Source organism: Babylonia areolata, chromosome 18, assembly GCF_041734735.1.
Source record: "Babylonia areolata isolate BAREFJ2019XMU chromosome 18, ASM4173473v1, whole genome shotgun sequence".
NCBI classification, from domain to species: Eukaryota; Metazoa; Mollusca; class Gastropoda; order Neogastropoda; family Buccinidae; genus Babylonia; species Babylonia areolata.
The window spans coordinates 25,564,516-25,581,853 of NC_134893.1; the positions used below are offsets into that span (position 1 = coordinate 25,564,516).

General features: G+C 39.0%; 1 protein-coding gene across 1 annotated transcript; it reads right to left on the minus strand.

Moving 5' to 3' along the window:
• Positions 1 to 5,593: 5,593 nt before the first annotated feature.
• On the minus strand, positions 5,594 to 15,612 carry LOC143291904 (U6 snRNA-associated Sm-like protein LSm5). The gene is made up of 5 exons (XM_076602045.1): positions 15,556 to 15,612; positions 10,481 to 10,576; positions 9,460 to 9,487; positions 7,636 to 7,708; positions 5,594 to 6,213 (listed from the first exon to the last, which is right to left on the minus strand). The coding sequence occupies exons 1-5, from the start codon at positions 15,602 to 15,604 to the stop codon at positions 6,178 to 6,180; spliced, it is 282 nt and encodes a 93-aa protein (XP_076458160.1). The 5' UTR covers positions 15,605 to 15,612; the 3' UTR covers positions 5,594 to 6,177.
• Positions 15,613 to 17,338: the final 1,726 nt, after the last annotated feature.

The following is a 17,338-nucleotide window of genomic DNA, read 5'->3' on the forward strand; positions in this document are numbered from 1 at the left end:
AAAGGTGCTGGTCGCTTCAGTTGGTGAGTGGCGTAGCGCTAGGCCACACTGTAACCTTGCCCATCTGTCGGCGGGGCTTCAGTTGTCAGGCGCTCAACTTGTCTTCGGCGGGTTCCGGGATGCTCCTCCGAGTCCGTTGCGGTGGCCCGGCATAATATTACATATATCATATACCGTCACAGTGCAGAACGATCTTGGGTAGGCGTTGGTCTTCCATTCCGAGTTTGGAGATGAGTCCTACCGAAAAGAACGGCACCAAACCGGATGCAAACTATTCAGCGCCCATGGTGGAATACCGACACAGAGAGAGCCTGGATAGAAAAACATGCGGCTGTCAAACTTTGGCAAAAAGAAAGAACAAAACCTTCTCCGGACAAAGATATTGAAACAAAAATGAAAGAAAAAACTAAACAGTTTGAAGTCATTGCTCAAGAGGCCAAAAATGACAAGTGGAAACATTTTTGCGAGGCACTCAGTTATGACACAACATTGACAGAGTTCTGGCAATTTTATCGTCGCATGGAAGGGAACAACAACCCCAGACATGTTAGATACTGACGGAACCAAGCTTAAGACAAACGAAGAAAAAGGATCTGCCCTGCTCAAACGTTTCATACAACAGAGCGATCAAAGAAACTTAGATGAAAAAAAGAAATATGTTGAGGAGTTAAACCAAACCCTTATGCAGACTGGACGTTTCATACAACAGAGCGATCAAAGAAACTTAGATGAAATAAAGAAATATGTTGAGGAGTTAAACCAAACCCTTATGCAGACTGGACCTGAAGATGACTTGACAATAGATGATCTAAACGAAGCAATAGCTAAATGCAAGAAAGAATCGGCTCCTGGCCCAGACAAAGATCACTATTCGGACATCAAGGAGCTATCGGAAGAAGACAGAAGCAAACTTTTCAATCTGTATCATAACAGTTTCCACAATGGACATGTGCCGGAGGACTGGACACACAGCTTCTTAAAACCCATACCAAAACCAGGAAAGGACCATCATCAGGTAAGCGGCTACCGAATCCTAACCATGCAAAACATTGCTGGAAAGCTCATGGAATGCATGATAGCCAGGAAACTTGCAAGGGATCTTGAACACAGGCACATTCTCCTTTCAAATCAAGGTGGTTACAGAACAGGCAAGTCCACATGGGAAAATGCAGCTGCTTTTGCATATAAGGTGTATGAAGGATTTCAAAGAAAAGAAGAATCACTAGCAGTAGCAATCGACCTTGAAGATGCCTACAATAAAGTCCAGTTTGCGCACCTCATGGAGCTGCTACTCAGGTATGGAGTAAATTTGACACTGACAAGATGGATAGCAGCGGCGCTTCAGGAAAGAACCGTCGTCCTACGCCTCGGAGATTGGATGTCTGCATCTTCTAAACTATCCGTGGGACTGTCACAAGGGTCTCCGCTCTCTCCTGTTCTCTACAATGTCTACACGAAGGGCCTTGCAGATTTAAACAACAATGGAATAGCTTGGGTGCTTACTCTTGCGGATGATGGCCTGGTCTTCAAAACTTCGAAAGATGCTCAGGAAAGAACTGAAGCCGTCCAGAAACAACTAAACAATATTGCTCAATGGTGCAAAGACACAGGATCTTCCATCAATCCAGCGAAAGCCCAAACGTTGCTGTGCACCCTCAACAACAAAACCGCGAGCAAATCACCACCACCTGTGTCATTCGAGGGGATTCAGATCGAGAAAACCGAATGCCTACGCTACCTCGGAATACAGTTCGACAGGATGCTGACCTTCAGAAAACATACGGAAAATACTGTTCTCAAATGCAAAAAAGGCCTTTCAGCCTTAAAAGCAATGGCAACCAAAGGTATTGAACAACGCCACCTCTTCCTGACACTCTTCCTCAGTGTGATCGACTACGGACTTGGGCTAACAACACCATATCAAAGCAACCTCCTAAAATTAGAAAGAGTTCAAAATGAAGCTATGAGGCTGATCCTTGGAACAACAAAAGACACGCCCACGGAAACCATGTGATACCTGCTTGACCTTCCTTCAGTGCAGGCCAGAAACAAGTTACAACAGGTTAAGACATACTTCAAAGCATTGGAAAATCCTCAAAACCCACTGCATAACGCAGTCAAAGAACCAAAAGGCACCGTCTAGGACGAGGAAGATCATGGATGGGGCAAGCAGAAGACACAATCCAGCTAGTATGCCGACTACAAGACCTGAAAGAAGCAAAAGAATGGGAGAAAAACCCCGAAAACCTCAACCATCTATTCAACACAGCCATTTCACCCACTCTAGGAAGACACTGTCGGGAATGGCCAGAGGGCAAAACTGATGCGGAAGTGAAGCTACTCATGGAAGAAAACAGTAAAGAAGAGGACATCAACATATACACAGATGGCTCAGTCACAAAAGACCATTCCGGTTGGGGGTTCACTGCGAAACAAAATGGAAAAACAATTAGGGAAGAGAATGCTGCCTATAAAGTCACAACCTCCAGCCTAACGATAGAAGTTGAAGCTGTCGACCCTGACTGTGTAGCTGTCGAACGCAAACGAAAGAAAGAAAGAGAAAGACTGTCGTGTGGTAGGCGACTCAAGACACAGAGGGTTGTCAACTTCAGTGACGCCATGGTTCTGTAGGTGCTGATCTTTGTTTCTGTCTGATTCATCAGTCTCAGCGGTAAACCTATGCAAACCCATTGTTATTATTCAGTTTCTCAGTGAAGTGACTGAGGCTCAACTGAATTGAACATGGGTTTAGATAGTTGAACGCCAACTACAATGAGAACTGTAATAACGAGTATAGAGAGTCACGCATTGGTGGGTTAAATCCACTATCTGATGTTTTTTCTTACCAGTATAGAGAGTCACGCATTGGTGGGTTAAATCCACTATCCGATTTTTGTCCCAGTGGTTCAGCTCATTTTCATGTAAAGGATGCAGTATTCAGCATGTTCCCACTATTATTTTCACTTCCGTTTTCTTCTCAGTTCTTTTCAATGCCAACATGGATATGTTATAGCCGGGACGAGAAGATTACGGGCTCAATACGCTGAATTTGGCGATAGTGGTTGGAAAGCAGATTATTCAAAGCCGATCAGTTTCATCGAGTCAAGTGCGTGTGGGTGGTCTCGGCGGTTGCTTTTAATGGCTTGATTTACGGGTCTCTATCTTTGTCTCTCTGTTTCTTCACACCGACAGAGTTATTTTCGTCACTGAGTTGTACCAGTCCTACAGTACACAGTTAACAGACAATGATTATTACTTGAGAGTGAGAGTGCTTGGATCGGACCGAGATCACTGTTCTGGTCAAGGAATCTTTAGTTTGTAATTGCTCTTCACAATGCAATAGGTGTGAAAGGATGATCAAAACATCAACTTGAAACGTGCGTGTCAGTGCCTGGTGTGTGCGGCGCGCGCGTGTTTTGGAGAGATCGAGAGGGAGGATCAATGCATGGATGGTCCAGTCGATGTGCACATTGGGGAGGCTATCGAAAAAGAATGCTATTCTGACGCTAACTTGGTTTGCTCCCTTTTGTTGAAATAGTTGTGGAGGAGGGGTGGGGACAGGGGGCTATATCCCCGTAACCTTGGACACCGTTTTCTTTTTCTGATTTCAAGGTGGTTGTTTTTTTCTTTCATTCTTTAACCTGTTTATTTCTTTTCTCTTTATCCACCCCTCCCCCCTTGTTCTCCGGACCGACATATCCCTCTGGAGATGTCTCTCAGTCATTTTTTTTTTCTTGTCTTTCTTCTTATCTTCTTCTGAATTGTCTGTCTAAACCTCTCTCTTTCTCGTTTTTACATCTTTCTTCTTTGTCTTTTGCCTTTTCTTTGTGCGGAGGTAAGGCACGGTTTTAGTGAAGGCAAGTTTTCAGTGAATGCAAGTTTGAACACAGTTCATGAAGACAGTTTTTGGTTGTACCCTTCAGGTGTCTGCATGGTTCATTTGTTTGAGCGCTGAGCTCTCAATCATTAAGCACATTAAATAGGATTTCCAATATGAGTTCATGAAGCCCATAGGGTTGGGGAGGTCTCGATAAAACAATTGCACATGTAATTGTATCTTGCTTGATTGTTAATATTTCTGTGTTAACAATTCATGTTCAGCTTAAATGCAATTAAAAAAAAAAAAATCACATCAGTATATAAGATAGAAACTAGAGTGATAATGCACAAGAAACATGGCAATATTTTGTGAAAATTATGACAGTGGCTGAACAAGGAAAAGTAGGAATCTGAACATGCAGATAAAAAGCACGAATGCAGAGAAGAAAGTGCAGCAACTGTTTGTTTTTGTTGTTTTTATTCCATGTTTGAATAGTGATTCTGATTCTGAAAAACAAATGTTGCATTCTTTCTTTCAAAAAAAAAAAAAAAAAAAGGCAGGAGGATGTGTGAGTTTGAGTGAGTCTTCTACTGAAAAGAAAAATAGAACTATCTGAGGTTCTAACATTTCAAACTGAATGAAAAGGTTTTACAGATTTAGCAGTATTTTGAGAATGCACAGAATACTCCTCACTGGGGAAAAAAAAGACACCAAAATCATTCCAATATAATCACTGTCTGACAATAAATGCAGACTTTTACTCTGCAAAATTCAAGTCGGGTTTGGTTGAACAAAATTAGATCAAGGTATATTTTTGATTCAAGAGGGTTTTCAGCCTCAACCTGTTAGCTTTGTATTATCATATTCACACACACTTGCAATCTTTTAAAAATTAATTTTAACAAATTCTAAGCTTTAGAGGGAAAGCAGTTTGATATGTGCATGAAAGTGTTTGTGTGCATGTCTGCATGAATATTTGTATATGTTGTTTCAGATTTTATTGGTAGAAAGTTTCAATTTTCAGTTTAAAGGTGGTGAAAGAGCATGTGGACAGATCCATATATGCTGTACCACATCTGCAAAAAAATACTGGAAAAAAACCCCCCAGCAGATTCCTCACCTTTGAATAAACCAAACACACTGATCAGGTCTCGAAAGCTTATCCTAGGTTTGTGTTAAACATTAAAATAAAAAGAAAGAAAGAAGACAAAATAACAAATAATACATTAAATTATAGCCAAGGGTAAGCTACGTAGAAGGCAAATAATCAAAAATAAAAACAAGAACGAAAATGGGCCACGCTCAGCAAACCCGCCACACACTGACACAAGCATGCAACTGCACACAAACATACAGGCACACAACACATAGATACATAATACACATACATGTATCACACACACAAAGGCCCAACTCGACCAACACACCCAGGCCTCACACTACACATAAATGCACACAAATTCCTACATGCAAATTCACACACACATACACTGACATATTTATGTTCAGTGTGGTTTATTAAAAAAAATTATTAAAATTTTTTTTTTTAAATCATGACGTGGGGATTATGTGTACACACAGACACACACATTAAACTGAGCACATGTATGCGTTAGTGCATGCATGTATTTGTGCAAGTACACTCGTGCATGACTCTCACAGTCCAGACACTCACACTCAACATAAAAATACCACACACACACACATTCTTAAAAAGAAATTGGAGGGAGAATCCCAGTAGTGAACTAGCTTTAAACTCCAAAACTAAAATGATCAAACAAGCCACTTGTTTATTCTCAAAATATTCCATAAACACCCATCAGAAACATTCTTCATCTCATTCACAAATGATTACACTTCTGACACGTTAAAAAAAAAAAAAAAAAAAAAAATCCTTACAGAACTGACATCAACTGAACACAAGTAATTTTTTTCTTCCATGGTACATTTGAAAATTGCTTTGGCAATGTCTTCTTAATCCTAAAATTGATGTTGTTTCACAAAAACTGTTTCACATAGTTCTTTGAAAATTAAAATGTATTTGATAACTAAAATTTTACTATTGTTACATCAATGATCAAAACCCAAGCCATGGTCTGCATCCATTATCATTCTCTTCAACGTAAAACAAAGCTTTAAATATGAAAATCATGTCATTTTACTTATCAACTCATTTTTTTTCTAATAATTAATATTCTAACTGAACACCCACAATTTCCAATTTTGTTTCTGAATGTCTTAATTTAGAGCATAAAGGTAAGAAACAAAATGTCCTCAACATGAACAACTGCAACAGAAATGAGATGATTCCACAAAGAATGAAACACAAACTGAAATTCCTTCCCATGACTGTGGCATCACGAGATTTCTGGTCCCTCTCCTCCGGGTACAAGCTGAAAAAGATAAATTAGTTTTCAGTTTTAAAATTGCTGCAACTGTCTGATTATGTGGCATGGAATGCAAATTTCTTTGAAATGCCTGAAACAACACAAGAAAATGAAACAATTCTCTGCATTTAAATTTGAAATTTTCATGTTTTTAAAAGGTCCTTAAAATACAGAAATAGATAATGAAAAACAGAAGACATGTCAGAGAAAAAGCATAATTCTCAAAATGTCAGCTGACAAAAAACACCCAAAAAAACAACCTATGATATTTATCCCCCGGGGCTTTCTGTATGATGAGATAGCTCATCAGCACAACCATGTATGCTGCACTGCCACAATGACAAGACAACTCGTCACTGAAATATTCTGACTTTTCCCTGGTTTGTATTGAGTTCATTCACAAAAACACCAGTAGCTTTAGCTTGAGGAATCTTTCTAGATTCTGCTGATAGCTAGAAACCCTATTTGCCATGAGTTTGTCCTTTATTTGAACGATTAGGGTGGGTTACTGGCTTTGTTTTGACTCGCTCGTTGCATGCTCAGCAACATGGTGACACTCTGGTACAGCTCTGCAATCGAGGTGCACCAAAATGACAAAAATTATTCATAAGCTGATGCTGAAAAACAATCGGAGTATAAACTTGAAGAAGATGACAGATTATTATTGTATGATTCAACAGAAGATGAAGGGAGCGATGAAGAGATTGGACGATTAAGTCTATTTCAACCTCCACAGAATGACATCCATAAAGAAAACAAACAAAATACAGCTGGAAATAGCATGCCTATTGTCAGATTATACCTGTACAATTTAAACAGGATATAAGTTTATTAAAACAAATCACAACTCGTGTAGACATTAACCTGAATAACTGTCCCAACAATGACAAACATGAGTACAGTCAATATACGTCAATCATGTTCTCAAAAACTGAGCAATCAAGCTTTTAGACAGCTAAGAGCTTAGAGGGTAAAGTTCTTTGATGACACTCACTCCCTCCAGGTTGCACCTGGCTGTACATCCGGCTTGCCTCTTCTTCATACAAGTCAACCATCTGATTCAGTGACAAAGTGTTGAAACTAAAAGCATGTGTTTCATGACCAGCGCACATTCAGCACTGTGTTTCATGAAAATCATGGAGCACTGGCAGTTGTCCATTTCCAGCAGTATACATTGAAATAACCTTTTATCGACATCCAACTGCCAGGCCCACTTCTACACTCTCTGGCAGGCATTTGATATATTGTCTTCCATCACTCCTCTCCCTCTCATCCCCCTCTTCCAACGCTCACTGCACGTATTCTGTCAATCATAGTCATCTGCTCAAAAATGCTGTCTGCATTTTATGTAATATCATCAACTTACCCATATGAACATTTCAAATTTATGATGCTCTCAACAAGTAAACAAAATGACAGCATACAAACCATAGTGATGTTGTTTCCATTTAACAACAGCTTGTCCAGTTTGGTCACTCTTCTCCCTTCTGATGTACTCTCACTAAATTAACAAATAAAAAAAAACCGCTCATCAAACCTACATAAATCAAATATAATCATGGAGTACAGAAGATATCTAAATTTGGTAGCGGCTGGCAAATTTCTTTTTCAGGTACACTTAGTGGAAACTAATATCATTATATTCATTTCTTTGAAACAAGCACACACACACACACACACCTGCACGCACACACAAAGTTCTGTCTGTATTTGTTCAAGCTATGGTCATTTAAAATATGCACAGTAAATCAGTTGTTGCGATTTTAGTTTGAAAAGCATCCTTCATGTTTCTCAACATACTTAGCTGATTATTAAAACAGACAGTCTAACAAATTAAATGAATACAATCAAACAATGATTGTCATGTAATTCTTAAAATGAATATGATTAACCCCTAGGCTGCCTGCATGACGAGATAACTCGTCATGGCAAGCATGTATGCTTCGCTGCCACAATGACGAGATAACTCGTCATCGAAATATTCTGACTTTTCCCTGGTTTGCATTCACTTCGTTGACAAAAATAGTGGTAGCTTTAGCCTGGGGAATCTCTCTATATTCTATTCATAGCTAGAAACCCCATCTACGTCATGAAGCAGTCCTTTATTTGAACGTTTTGGTTGGGTCACTGTCCAAGTGTTTGCCTGACTTCTCTCCTCGCTCGCTCAACAAAATGTTGGACTGACGCTGTGCTCAAGACATGCGGTCGTGACGAACTAAATCAACCAAGATTTCTTTCTTTAGCTGATGCTCATAAAGAATTGAAGCGTAAATTCGAAGGAGAAGACAGTGATGAACATTTATAGGACGATCTGATAGAAAATAAAGGGAGCAATCAAGAGAGTGGCCAAGATGCAACTGTCAGTGAGTGATGCCGGCTGTACAGATGTTAGCAGTCGACAGAAGATGACTGAATTAGCAGCAGAGCGATATTCTTGGCACGCAGCCAAAGCGGTCTGATGAGAACTGAATCAAGTGACCATGTGAGAGGGGGGAGGAGGGGAGGGGGTGGGTGGGTGTGGAGACTGAGGGGGCGTGGCCTCACATCCATCTTATCACTTGGAGAAGTCACAATGTATTGTGTATCTATCTCTTAAAAAATATATATATATTGTGGTTGTTCTAGTATGATTTTGTGTTTGCAGATATCCATTTTTCCAGAAAATATGATGTTTTTGTGCAAATTACCCGACTAATGTTTGTAATGAACAAGTTGAAAATGTGACAAAAAACAAAACACTGATTTCAAAACAACAGCATGTCACTAAAATATATATATAATGGGAAAACAGCATGTGTTTTGTATTCTTTATTCATTTACCTTTCAGAAAATATATACTTTTATGGGTCTTTCTCCAATAACAAAGAGCACAGAATTTTTGGAAAATTTATACCCGTTTTTTGTGAAAAACCCCTGGCAAATAGATTTCAATTAAATTTTATTTTCCTGGCAGCGAAAGGGTTAAACAATGTATAAATAGATTTCAATTAAATTTTATTTTCCTGGCAGCGAAAGGGTTAAACAATGTATATCATCATCCAGCATATTTACACATACCCTTGCTTGAACTTGAAATTCTGAAAACTAATTCAATTGACAGCACAATAAGTTTCTTCTTCTTTTTTTTTTTTTTTAGACTGAAACTATAATCCACACACACACACATACAATGAAACAACAACAACAAAAACCATGTAGAGGTTGTTAAACATGAGAATTAGATACTTTGATGGAAAAAGTATTCATACTCACTATTCTGTCACATCCTCAAGAACCATATCTTTCAAAAGATTTAAAGAAAACAACTGCAAATTAAACAACACACAACAGAGCAACCTGTTGAAATAATGATTTGCAAATTTACAGATTTCATATCTTACACTAAACAGAATACTGAAAAACAAAAACAAAAAACAACAACCACCATTTAACATTTTAAACTCAAACAAATATGAAAGAGACACTGACACTGACTGACACAGACATATTATTATTGTTCATGAATTAAAGCCCTCTATACAAAGGGAAATAATTTCACTAGCAACTGTTCTCAACAAATCAATATACAATCTTAATGGTAACACACACACACACATACACACACAATCACACACACACATACACACACTCACAAATGTCATAGATCATCTTGAAATTGGCAGTTGGTAAAATATCTTTTTCTCAAATATTCATTGCTTCTAGGACAAATTTAGCAATATTATTAATAATCAAGATTTCACTATTGTTAGCAGATTTACATTGACATCACCTGGGTTGTCTTTATTGCAGTGCAGATTTTACATTTGTCTGCATTGGCAGAGTACTGATAGAGAGAGAGAGAGAGAGAGAGAGAGAGAGAGAGAGAGAGAGAGAGAGAGAGAGAATTAAAAGCAAAGCACAAGTCAAATTACTTTTCAAAGATATATTCACGGGTATCATCAAGTGCACACACACTTGTAAACATATTTGTAAAATTTCTGTCATTGATAGATAAGCCCTTTTCCTTAATTTACTCTTTAGGAAGATCAGTAGGCTGTACACAAGTGGGCAGTGGGTATGAGGGTACATTGTCAGGTACATTATGCATGAACACATTCATGTACATCACAAATGGACTGACATGCAGACAACATGATATTGATGGATCATAGTTCAACACACAGATGAAATCAGACTGAATACCAGTATATGGTTCAACTGATTAGGGAACAAAGCTACTGTTGAATATTTTCAGTGTTTTTCATAAGTTTCTTACAGGAACTCAAAAGGATACTGACATAGTCATCAAATCCAAGAAGCGTGCCAACAATCTCCTTGTCGTTCTTCATGATAATGTGCAGTTTGGAACCAATGCACTTATCCACAAGTTCTGAAAAATAGTCATCATAATATATATACATACATACATAGAGATGATATATATATATATGTGTGTGTGTGTGTGTGTTTTAGTATTTGACATACTTTCACACACACACACACAAGTGTAACATTATAGGCAACATCACTTGACTCTACCAGAACATGAAAAGACATACATAATGCAGTGTATGTGATCAGGAAAAATATCCCTTCTTTGTGAAGTTTGTCTATTCTTATTTCACTTTGTGGATGCTTTAAAAAGATGAAGGAGAGGGTGTATTTTTCACTGAGTTTCAGTTTCGCAAGGTGTCACTGTGTTCAGACAAATCCACATACACATTACACCCCATCTGCCATGCAGACAGATGCTCTTAGGTCTTAAGTGCATGCATATTTTTTCGTGTACCTATCACTAGTATCAGAGTGGATTTCTTTGACATAATTTTTCCAGAGGAAAACATTTACTTTTCCATAAGCTCTTTTTCAATATATAAGTGTGTGCTGCACATGGGTCCTCAGTTTATCATCTCATCTGAATGACCGGATGGTCAGTTTGATTTCCAGTCAAACTTGGGAGAAAGACCGAGACCAGGATTTTCAATGAAAAATTGTCAAAAAACTTTCTCAGTTGCACTTACTGCCTTCAACTGACTTGAGACCCTTGTGCCAAAGGTTACTTGGACAAAAAAAAAACTTTTACTGAATTTTACCGACTACTGATTAGGCCACATGTGGAGTATAGGAAATATTGAATTGGACTCACACCTAAAAAGACCATCAGTTACATGTTCTTCAAATAGCTGGAATGACAATTAATCTCCTTCAAAAAATTACAAAGAAAAGCCACTGAATTAGTTAACAGATATTTAAGAATTTACAAATATATCATACAATGATACACTGAAACTAAGAAAGGCTATAAAAAATACCATCCTTGAAAAATTATTAAATGGTGACCTCATAAAAGCTTAGAAAAATAATAAACAATGAAGGTGATTTAGATGTAAGTAACTGAGTATTTTTGTTATGAATATTTCATGAAAAAAAGAAAAAAAAGGAACATAATATGTGGGGAAACTGTACTTAACTAAGTAAAGTTACTTTTCCAGTTAAATACTATCAGTTGGGCGTAAAATCACTGTCTTTTCATGAAAAAATTCATCACATTTTCATCCCAGGAATGTTCCACAATAAATCAGAGGACAATCAGACACAAAATCATGGACATTTACCTGTTTTTCTGCCTATATCCTTCACTCCATGTTCTGCAGAAAATCAAGACTGGCACTCTACATGCAATCAGTCGCCAGAATATCTAATTTGTTGACAATGTGTAGGCCTAGTGGATTGATCAGAAAAAAAACAGAGTGAATGAAAAAGGCTGAAAAACAGGTCAGTGTCCTTGATTTTATTTCCAGTTGTCCTCTGATTGATTGTGGAATGTTTCTTGTATAATGATAATATGAACATTTTCATTAAAAACACTGTAGTTTTCACCCAGCTCATAGGATTTAATCACTTTACCCCCATTACAATGTCACAAAAAATTGCAAAAACCATTTTCAAGTACAAATCTTAACAGCAATGGAATAATCTGACCAACAACTAAAAGTCTCCATCTAACCTAACAAAATGGAAAATCTTCTTGGTAATGACCCACATATAACATCTGAAATGATTATATATGCAATATTTATAGTATGTAACAGCCAACAGTAAGCATCTATCAAAGCTTTGATGGTAGTAGTAGTAGAAGAAAGGCCTACTTCATAACTGCCTTAGTCTCACGGTCTAAGAAATGTCCTCTTATTGACATGTTTAACACTGATCAGGTTTTGCATTGCTTAACAGGTTCTCTGTTTTCCAGATCAGTCATGATGTAGAATAATTCTATGAATTTGGGTGAGTTGTCAAGAAGATTCTTGAAATCAATATTTTTGCAAATGTAATTTGATGTGATAATGAATTCTGTGGGTTAGCAACTCAGCAGGAAAAAGAAATTTTTCTTTTGTTTCTTTTGGAATGTTTAATTAATATTTTACCCTCCAAATTTTGAGCAACATCAACATATACAAAAGAAAAAACAAATCATGCAAAACAAAGTCATCTTGACCATTAAATATTTTTTTAAAAGTTTAAATCAAATGCCCTCTCAACTGTCTTCCTTTTTGAGAATGAAGATGTATATAACAAAGCCTTTCACCACAAGACATGCTGTTACGTTTCCTCATGAAAAATCTTGTGGCTTGACCTTGGAAATTTTCAATCAAGACAGATTGTCGCCATGAATGAGGAAATGGTATTTTAGCATAGTCCAGATGTAGACAGACAAACACTTTACACAATTTCAAAAAAAGTGTCTTTATTCAAAAATGTGAAGGTCCTTTTTATCATACCAAGTATCTTCTTCATTCATGGGCTGCACTTCAACTCACTTCAACTTCACTAGCATGTACGCAAGTGGGCTTTTACGTGTATGACTGTTCTTATCCCCCATGTAGGCAGCCATACTCCGTTTTTTGGGGGATACCAAGTATCTGACTTGCCTTCCCAACCACCCTTTGGATGTGGCGATCAATAAACAAGCTACCATCAAGTTTACTACTGCTAAACTCTTTGCTGATGACTGTCTCCTCAAACAAATCACTTCCCCTCAAAATAGCCTCCAACTACAACATGACCTACTGTCACAAACCATAAGGGGTCACCCATGTACCCCCACACCTTCCCAGACTAACTGACACCCCAACAACACAAACACAGAGACACAGCTTGGTTCTTTACTGTTGTTGTGCTTTGAAACACAAGTCAGACACAAATTTTACTCTAATCTGCAGTACCACTCTCACTGTCTCAGTCACATAATACCACAGCATAGTTCACACAAAAATAAATCTAGAAACTCTGGCACCAGTTCTGTTTGATAATGTCAGTTCACTTGAAGTGGAACCTAAGTCAAACCCATCCATGGACGACGAGTGTCAATCAGCCAACTTAAGTCACAGGCCTGCAGAGTCGAAGAGGGTAACATGGGACGAGGGGCAATGGATGAGGATGTTCGAAGTAGGGAGATCAGGGGAAGGAGTGGGCATGAGGGAATTTGGGATGGACAGGGCAGAAGGGGAATGAGGACCACTGCAGCGACAAATCCTGGAGTTCCATTGGGGTGATGGCAGACGGGGAAAACCCACAGGAAAACCACCACAGGAAAAATCTGTCACCAGGAAACAGGCACACCACTGGCCCAGGAGAAAAATACAGAACACAGACCTTCACAGAGGAAGAAGGGGGTCACACAGGAATTGAACCCCACAACTCCTGTCTAAGTGGGCACCCAACAGCTCGCTTGCTCGCTTGGCGACCTGTCTCCTACCAATGCTCTGCACCAAAGGCCCAGAAAAATCCTTCCTTCCCAATGATGTTACTTTCGAACTCATCTCAAGAGTTCAGAATGAGAGGGGATAAGGGCATGCCAGACAGGAGAGATTCATATGCATCAGTTCAGCATTGAACTCAGCACATAAGAGAACGACGGAGCAAAACGGGGGTGGGAAAAGAGGGAGAGAGAGGGAGGGAGAAAGGAAGAGGGGGAAGGGAGAGGAACACACAATCACGTGCACAAATAAACGCCATGAGCTGTGACACCTACAGATTCTGGAACATTGGGAATCGACCTGGCAAATGAGCTTCAACCCCAGCAAATGCAGCATCATCCGTATCTACCCAAGCAAGAAGAAAGTTGTAATACCAACTACGTACAGCCTACATGGGCAGACACTGGAAACAACAACATCCTGCTAATACCTCCTCGTATCCATCTTAGAGAACGCATCCAGTGATCCACAGTCTGGGACCCGACCTGTCAGGAAGATGCCACAGCGCTTGAGAAAGTACACCGCAGGGCAGCCTGCTATGTCTTCAACAGCTACAGTTGTCAAGACACCTGGCTGTGTGATCAGCATGCTCAACATGTTGCAGTGGGAGCCTCTCACAGAAAGGAGACAACACAACTGCCTCATCATGCTTTTCAAGATAAAGAACAGCATGGTCCATAAGTTGAGAAATCCTTCTTCTATAATAAAGGGGATAGCTGGACAAGGGGAGCCCAAAGACTGTTCCAGGAATGTGCCACCCACCCAGCCCTCTGCAATAGCTTCTTTCCTTGTACCCTGCACTAATGGAACAACCTGTCACCCAGCCTCATGGATACCTCTTCATTGGAGCTCTTCCAGGCTGATCTGGGTCAGTATATACTGGCACAGCTAAGAATAACTAACCAGCAGCACCATGTGTACATGATTTTAACCATTTAATTTACCAAGTTTTTTTCTGAGCTATGGGTTGCCAACTTATCATATCCAGTTAGCTCAGCAGACTCCACCACTGGACTACACACATTCATCTGAACCCAGTCAGAGTCCAAGCCAAGGAAGAAGAATACTGTCAAAATTAATGTGACTCCCTAGAGTCCCTTGTCTTTTCCTTCATCACAAGTTGCTATCTTTTGTACATCGTTATCTAGTTTCATAAAATAATCATTACAAAGATTCTTATCACCGATATGCATTACATGGCACTTTGATACATTAAAATACAAGTTCCATACTAGACCATTGTTGAAGTTTATTGATGCAATTTTGTATAGTTGTGTGATACAAAATGTAGCATTTGTAGTTCCGGGTATTGTGAGTGTTTATCCTTCTCGTTTTAACTACAAGTATGGATTCAATCTAGGGGTACAATGTAAACAACCGAACTGGAAAAAATGCAAAGTTCGAATAAATCAACTCGACAAGGGGCGCAATATTCAATCCCAATAACTGCGACTGCAAGTACTGCTCCTTCGTCTCATCGCTACTTCAAAAACGAAATAACAAATCAAAAGCTCTCCAATTTCGGCGCACTCTTGGAGTATGATTTGCCTGAAAAGAACTGATTAAATAATTAGTTCAAATACAGATGTCGACAACCAGATTCAGCGATTACCGAGTGGCAGAAGTTGAGAAGGGTTCGTGAACGTCGTGCCGGCCGCCATTTTCCCGTTCGCAATAAAATGCAACCAGAGTCGCTTCCCTTCGGCCCGTATTGCTGGAACTGTTTTAGTTTCTTTGTTGATTTGCTGTTGCATGTTACTTGGGTCTTGTAGTTAGTATTTCGCGCTCTCACTGCGATGGTTGGGGTTCGATTACCCGCTTTGGAAATCTTTTTTATATGTTATTTATGTATCTTGATTGATTTATTTTCCCCCGAGGCCTGACAAATCATGTTCAGTTTCACTGCTAGTAAGGCATCTGCTTCACAGATGTGGTGTGGCACACATGGATTTGTCTGAATGCAGTGACGCCTCCTTGAGTGTGTGCGTGTGCACATACACGTGTATGTGTGTGCATTTGCACCCTGGTGTTTGTGTGCATTTATAATTTAATGTTATACACAAACCTAGGGTAAGGCCTGAGCCTGTTGGGTTGATGAAAAGATCAGGCATCAGCCTTTTTATTAAACAGATGTGGTGTGGTATATATGGATCAGTCCACATGATTTAACACCTCAAAACTGGTTCATTTACAACTGTTCTTATGCTTTGTAGCTGTGATGCAGGGTTCAATGATCTGGAATGTGCAGGAATCACATCATGCTTAAAATATGAGTATGACATAACTACCAATAAGTTACACAGCTGTGACAGTGTAGAACTCATGGAACTGGTGGCAAAAACTATTTCCAATGGTATCTTCGTTCTCCTGCTGACAGGCAAAATGCCAGATCAACATGACTGTAATAACAAAATGAAAGGTAACAGTCACGAAGATGGGTAAGCACCAGATATTTACATTTACCAGATCAGTTACATTTAATTTCATGGAATGTTAAAAGTTAGCAACCAAAACTCTTCAAATTTCAGCTTGGGCATTCAACACATGAAAATGTAAAAGATTATGACTGAATGGGAGGTGTGTGTGTGTGTGTTTCAATAATAATCTCTGCTATTGTGTTCACTGGGATGGGGTATATTTTAAGTATTTTCTGTTTTCTATTTTGGAATCATGCTGAATATGAGTTGAAATATGTTGTATATGCTTATCAGCCATATGTAATTATGTAAAAATATCTCCAGTGAGCAGAGCCCTTGGCAATATTTTCCCACTGTCATACAGATGAACAATGGCAGTAGAGATCCAATATGAATCCCCCCCGCCCCCCATTTTTTTTTTTTTTTTTTTCCAAAGTGGAAGCTTGTTACTTATGGTTAAGCAGACAACGAGTGTACCATTTTAATGAGCAGAAGGACAAAGGACTGGTGAGCTTCAAAGTATGAAATGGGAACTCAAATGGGGACTGAAAGTGATAAGCGTTGTGGAAGTCAAAATTCCTTCCATTAGAGTAATTCAAAAAAAAAAAAAAAAAAAAAATTTGTGCCCCACAATGTTGTGACATTTTGTTTTCAATATTTCAATGATGATGTTTGATGATGGGGTTGATGAAGATGCTGTTGTGGGGGTCCACTCATATTTGGGATAACTTGACTAGGCTGTACTCATAATATATCCTGGTGTCAATCAGGCTGAGAGATACAGCCACCTGCAGTGTTGGTCAGGAATCTGAGCAACTCTCCCAAAGATGCATCCATGAAGTGGATGACAATCGACCATATTGTCTTTGTCTTCCTAACTGAGCCTATTGAGCTTTGGGTAGGTGCCAGCCAGGAGCAGAAAAATTTTTTCCTCTGGTGGAGATCAAAACCATGTCCTCCCGATCTTCAGTCTATGAC

What these genes read in the sequence shown, in the direction of transcription:
- LOC143291904 (XM_076602045.1), bottom strand. Translation starts at nt 15,604, where the DNA reads ATGGCGGCCGGCACGACGTTCACGAACCCTTCTCAACTTCTGCCACTC. An exon ending in TTCTCAACTTCTGCCACTCG is followed by an intron (nt 10,577 to 15,555) that starts GTAATCGCTGAA and finishes ACTATTTTTCAG; the next exon opens with AACTTGTGGATAAGTGCATT. An exon ending in TGGATTTGATGACTATGTCA is followed by an intron (nt 9,488 to 10,480) that starts GTATCCTTTTGA and finishes ATCTTTTGAAAG; the next exon opens with ATATGGTTCTTGAGGATGTG.